This window comes from Nannospalax galili, unplaced genomic scaffold (assembly GCF_000622305.1).
Source record: "Nannospalax galili isolate Female #2095 unplaced genomic scaffold, S.galili_v1.0 scaffold146, whole genome shotgun sequence".
In the NCBI taxonomy this organism is placed as follows: Eukaryota; Metazoa; Chordata; class Mammalia; order Rodentia; family Spalacidae; genus Nannospalax; species Nannospalax galili.
In genome coordinates this window covers 9,005,452-9,011,214 of record NW_008357929.1, presented here as the reverse complement: position 1 = coordinate 9,011,214, position 5,763 = coordinate 9,005,452, and the positions used below count along the sequence as shown (strand labels likewise).

The following is a 5,763-nucleotide window of genomic DNA, read 5'->3' as shown; positions in this document are numbered from 1 at the left end:
GGGGCTACAGGGAGACCCTGTCTCAAAAAAAAAAAAAAGGATTCAATTTTGGGGCTGGAGAGATGGCTCAGCAGCTAAAAGTACTGACTGTTCTTGCATAAGACCAGGGTTCAATTCTCAGCACCCACATGGCAGCTGAGAACAACCATCTGAAATTCCAGTTCTGGGGATCCAACACCCTCTTCTGTCCTTTGTGGGCACTACACTTATATACATGCAGGCATAACATTCATACACATAAAATAAAAATAAAAAATATTTTTAAAGGATGTTCTTTTATGTTTAATCTCAAAGAATTATTCCTTTTTGTAACTTACTGAATTTTTACTTATAGGCAAATAATTTGTCCATTTCTGTTCATGATTCCATAAGCATCTCTAAATCCTAACTGGGTATCCTCACGACCATCCTTAGTTGTTGAAATTAGTGATTCTCATCCAGGATCCTGGATGTCATTATGTGTTTGATGATTCTGGGTTGTAAATCCATATTATTTTGTCACCTATCTATGAATCCAGCTTCTCATTATAGTAGTGAATACAACAGACCGGTAAGATTTATTCAAAAATTTTGAAGCACTCACTATTCCAAGCAGGAGTGCCACAAATAGGTAAGTGGTCAGTAGTAACAATCCCATTTTAGTGGAGACTCAGAACAGAATAACTTGTGCACCCTCCCATAGCAATATATAACAAAACAGCGTTCCTAACCAGATTATCTGACTAAAATCCATTCAACTCGCTTGTTGCCACTACTCATCCAAGGCTTCCTAATGTTAACCAATGACCAGACAAGAGAACTCATAGAATGTGTATTTCCCTTCTTTTATTCTGTAAAAAAGTTGACAATAATAGCCTACACCCAGCACAGTCTCATGGGTTTCAACAACCCCACCCTTCCAAACACCAAACTACATTTTTTAGACACCATTCTTTATCCGTCCCTTAACATCCTAGATAAAATGCCCAAGATGGGGAGACAAGAGGATCATCAATCCCAAATTTCAGCAGCTCAAGGCTTTGGGTAAATAAGTTAGGGGTCAGGGAGTCTTAGCTGCCTCTGCCCAGCTCTGTTTCACAGATCCAGTTGTAAAGCTTCTGACAGACATCATTCCAACGACCATCGTCACTATGGAAGTGGGCACAGTCCTCACCTCCTCCCAGCCCATGTCCATGCCAGTTATCTGGTTGATATGGTTTCCAGTTCCTGAAAACAAACACAACTTATGATCCCCAGGAGATCAGGTTTTCAGTCATGTTTCCGGGAGCCCCTCCAGCCCTGGGGTCACATGCTGAAGAAGTGGGACAGTCCCGGACAGAAGGAGCAAGCTTTAGGGCTACACACATACTTGAATCCTGTGTCAAAGTCAGTCCCATCCACCCATCTCCAAGGGCCATTTTGGTCCGTTAGGCCCATCCAGGTATGCCCAGGGCCCTTGTGGAGCTGGATAAATTTCTGAGGAGGAAAAAAATGGGGGAGATGACCACTCTCTTCCAACAGACATCCTCCCAGAAGAGCCCAGACAGGCATTACCTGTTCCTCCATGGAGTTGACCACTACCAGGTGGGCATTCTCCAACTGGCAATACTTGTCAGCCTCTGGCCATGATTTCCCAGATTTAGAAAACCAATAGCAGCTGCCTTCATACTCCGTCCAGTGAAGGGGACAACAGGTCATTTCAGAGCCTACGGAGGCATCAGAGAAGGCAGGGATGCAGAACAGTGCAACATAAACCATAAACTAGGGAGACTTACACCCCCGACCCTCTTCACCATTGTTCTTGAGGTTGGCCAGCTGGCAGTTCAGGGACTTCAAGTCCTTCCCCAGCTGTTGGATGTGCAGGAATATTTCAGATTGATCTGGGACACAAAGACAGGAGTGGGGACAGCGCTCTAGGGGTAGCATCTGCTTGGTGAGTTCCTAGTGCTCCGATGCTCTGCACAGAGCCTAGCAACACCCACACCCACACACACACACACACACAACACACACACACACACACACACACACACATGCACACACACACACACACACACACACACACACACACCTCCTACCAGGCACAGGGCAACAGCAATCTGACCTGTTTTGAGTGCCTGCTCCTTTTTCTCCACCGTGCTCTCCAGAGACTCCACCTTCTGTTTCAAGCTGCGGCCTAGAAGGAGGGCAGTTCAGCACCAGGAGGCCACGTCCACCCACAGCCTTCTGCACGTTCACAGACCAAGGTCTCACCTGCTTGCAGTTCCTGCCTGTTATCCTCCACCTCCTCTTTCAGAGAACCTATACTTTCTTGCAAGCTGTTACCTGGAGAGCAAAGGGCTGAAGCTCAGCATTCGGTCCTCCCCACCCACCCTGACTCTAGCCCAGAACCCTGTCAAAGTCCAGCTCACCCTTGGAGGTCAGTGCCTGGAATTTGACCTCTGTGTTTGAGGTGAGGTTGTCCAGAGTGGTTCTCAGGGTGCCTAGGTCTCTCTGTAACTGGGAATCTGATGAGGTGGACAGGATGAGCAGAACCAAGATAGATCATGTCCTCCACGTGGCAGCAGTAAGCAGGGCTCTTTGTGTGCCTTTGCATGCCTCATTCTGCCCCCACAGAAACCCAGTGGGGCAGGTACTGCTGTTACCCAGTATTGCACATGAAGAAACTAAGGCTCAGGACGTGAGGCAATGTGACTGTATAACCCAATAACAATAAATGCAGCCAGCAGTCTCCCCCTCAGGGTCCTTCGCTGTCCCTATCAGTGTTCCACTACTGTTCTCGTCCATCACTCCATTAAAGACACTATCCATTACAGCCCTCTGGCTGTTACCTTTGTCATTGTCATGACCCTCACTGTTGTCCCACAATGGCCCCTTGGACCCATCAGTGTTCCTGCTGAGGGTCTCCATCCTGCCCTGCCACTAGACCCTTGTGGTTTCTCTCTTCCCTGCCCATCCTGAGGGCACCCACTTTGGTATCCAATCACAGCGACAACCACCAGCAACAGGAGGCTGAGGCCCAGGGAGAACAGGATAAGGCAGGTCCAAGAGAAGGTATTGCACAGGATGGACTGGGGAGAAGGCGCTGAAAGAGAAGAGTGTCAGGATAAAAATGCTCTAGAATGTGACAGAGCAAGAGTAGGCCCCAGGGACCTATCTAAGGATGGCAGCTTGGCCCTGGTAATGCTGTAGACAGAGTGGATAAGGACTGTGGGGTGGGGGTGCTCCAGCCTTTCACCTCTCATAAACCAGCACAAGTCCTCACTCACACAAGCCTGGCACACTGTCAGGCCCATGTGCACAACCATGGAAATGCACATACATTAAGTACATACTGGTAAGGACAACAGTGCTATGTGAGGTCTTATATCAGAGTTGGAGGAGGTACGTGAAGGACACAGAGACAGCTATGGGCAGCCAGGCCATTATCAGTTCCTTAGCCTCTGTGTGATTACGTGCGCATATAGTGAGTTTTCCCTCCAAACCCAGCTACCTGCACTGTACACTCATCCCCTCCCACAGAGCACAGGAAGCCAGATCACTCAGGCCTTTCCTGTTTGTCTTTCTGAAGACCTTGTATCCTCATCTTAATGGGCTCTCATAGTCTAGAACCTGAACCCATTGATGGGGAGGGAGCAGAGGTGCATGGCAGGAGAGGACAGTAGAAATTTTGCAGGGCATATCAAGAGAACATTTCTCTTTTCCTCTCACCTTTTCCGATCTCCTCACTCCCCAAGTTCTGGAAGTTTTCATACTTCGTTGTCATGCTTGCAACAAACACAAGGGCTCTGGGGCTGTCAGAACTGAAACTGAGAGTCCAGGGTTCAGTTTGGAGTGCAACTACTTCTAAGACAAGGCCTGAAGCAGAAGCAGGGTAGAACTCTCGGTCACGACTCGGATGAAACAAGCTGGGGTGAAGCCAAAAGTGAAGTAAGAATCAAATTGACCTTTGAGGTGGAGTTGAGTTTGGGACCAAATTTGGAGGTAAAAATGGAGCTACAGATGTGTGATTCAGTGCTACTCCGTCTTGTTTTACAGCATTAGCCAAAGTGACAAAGTATTTGAAAGAAAACAGCATGGCATTTCTTTTGGATCAAAGGATGACTTGCCAGACCACAATTTGAACACACAAGGGCCATCAAATGAATCTCTTGGTGGGGCAATGGTCTCTCTTGCCATGGTCCACTCTTACTCCATAAGCGCATTTTCCACTGCAATGGTTCCTTAGGTCTTTGCCCCCTTTTCTCCTTTGAGAGGAAGGCACAGAGGGTAACTCGTAGTAGTTAGTTCCTCCTCACATTATTCTGGAGTAAACTCTGCCTGTCTTCTACGCTAAACATTTTTAAAAGGAATCTCTTGGTGGAACACTAGTTCTAAATGCTGTGTGTAGTAGGGCTTTCTTTTCCATTTATTTAACAAACATGTTATATTTTTCCTGTCCTCACTGGGAAAGCCTCATACTACATTTTCATTCTAAATGATTTAAGATTCTAAAGAAAACTAATTTCCTCCAATACATCATTTATTTTTTTTTTATTTTTTATTTTTTGGTCTTTTTTGAGACAAGGTCTCCCTGTAGCCCCAGCTGTCCTGGAACTCGCTATGTAGACCAGGCTGGCCTTAAACTCACAGAGATCCGCCTGCCTCTGCCTCCCGAGTGCTGGGATTAAAGGCGTTTGCCACCACGCCCGGCCAACACATCATTTAAAAATGATAGGAAATCAGCCATAAGTGGTGGTGCACAGCTTTAATTCAAGCACTCGGGAGGCAGAGGCAGGTGGATCACTGTTAGATCAGGGCCAGCCTGGTCTACATCATTCCAAGCCAGCTAGGGCTCCATCGAGACCCTGTCTCAAACAAACAAACAAACCAATAGAAGATAAGAAATCAAGACTTTGTTATTTTGTTTTTTATTATTTATTTTTATTTAATGTGCATGTGTGCACACAGAGGGTAACTTGTAGTAGTTAGTTCTCTCCTTCCATTATGTAAGTTCTGGGAATTGAACTCAAGTCTTGAGGCTTGATGGTAGGCACCTTTACCATCTTGCTAGCCCAGGAGCTCATTTTGTTTTGTTTTGTGTCCAAGAATATCTGTTACATCTATTACTATCTCAAGCATCAACATGACTAATGGAATACATTGCCATTGGAGCATTTCTTGATATTTTCATGGTCTATGAATAATTCTACTTTTGGTGTGTGTAGAAAAAACAAATAGCCACTTTTCATAATTTGTGATTCAAAGATAAAACATGGATGATTTGGAACTTAAACACCATTGAAAATGTTAGCAAAGTATGAATACTGTCCCTTGGACGTTTTCAAATAAAAAATGAAATTTTAAGACCTCAAAAAAATTAGAGCTAAACATATTGCTACTACTGGGTCTAAAATGGGCCTGAACTTGGGCTGGAGAGACAGCTCAGTGGTTAAGAGGACTCATTGCTCTTGCAGAGGACCCAGGATCGAGTCCCAGCACCCATGTGGAGGCTAACAACCATTCGTAACTCCAGTTCCAGGGGATCCCTCTCTGACCTCAGCAGGCACTGTATGACATGGGTGCACCTACCTACATGCAAGCAATACACTCAGTCACATAAAATAAAAATAATAAAGTATTTTTAGTGGGGCTGAATTTGACATTGTGCCTATGCTAAGATTGGCATAAGTACTCAGTCAGGAATCATAGAAGAACTGGGTCTACGCTTGCAGCAAAACTGAAAGCAGATTAATGTTGAGGTTCAATTTTGGGGCAGGGCTGGTATGAAGATTCAAGTTTTAA

General features: G+C 45.6%; 1 protein-coding gene across 1 annotated transcript; it reads right to left on the bottom strand.

The window, feature by feature from the left end:
• Positions 1–805: 805 nt before the first annotated feature.
• On the bottom strand, positions 806–3,745 carry LOC103752164 (C-type lectin domain family 10 member A-like). Its single transcript, XM_008855864.3, has 9 exons — positions 3,691–3,745; positions 2,951–3,064; positions 2,391–2,486; positions 2,233–2,304; positions 2,084–2,155; positions 1,773–1,859; positions 1,534–1,685; positions 1,349–1,455; positions 806–1,206 (listed from the first exon to the last, which is right to left on the bottom strand). The coding sequence occupies exons 1-9, from the start codon at positions 3,743–3,745 to the stop codon at positions 1,050–1,052; spliced, it is 912 nt and encodes a 303-aa protein (XP_008854086.3). The 3' UTR covers positions 806–1,049.
• Positions 3,746–5,763: the final 2,018 nt, after the last annotated feature.

Coding starts and splice junctions, on each gene's coding strand:
- LOC103752164 (XM_008855864.3), bottom strand. CDS start 3,745: ATGACAACGAAGTATGAAAACTTCCAGAACTTGGGGAGTGAGGAGATC. Junction 2,487..2,950: donor CGCTGTGATTGGATACCAAA/GTGGGTGCCCTC, acceptor CCACCTCATCAG/ATTCCCAGTTACAGAGAGAC. Junction 1,860..2,083: donor GGAGCAGGCACTCAAAACAG/GTCAGATTGCTG, acceptor TTTGTGTCCCAG/ATCAATCTGAAATATTCCTG.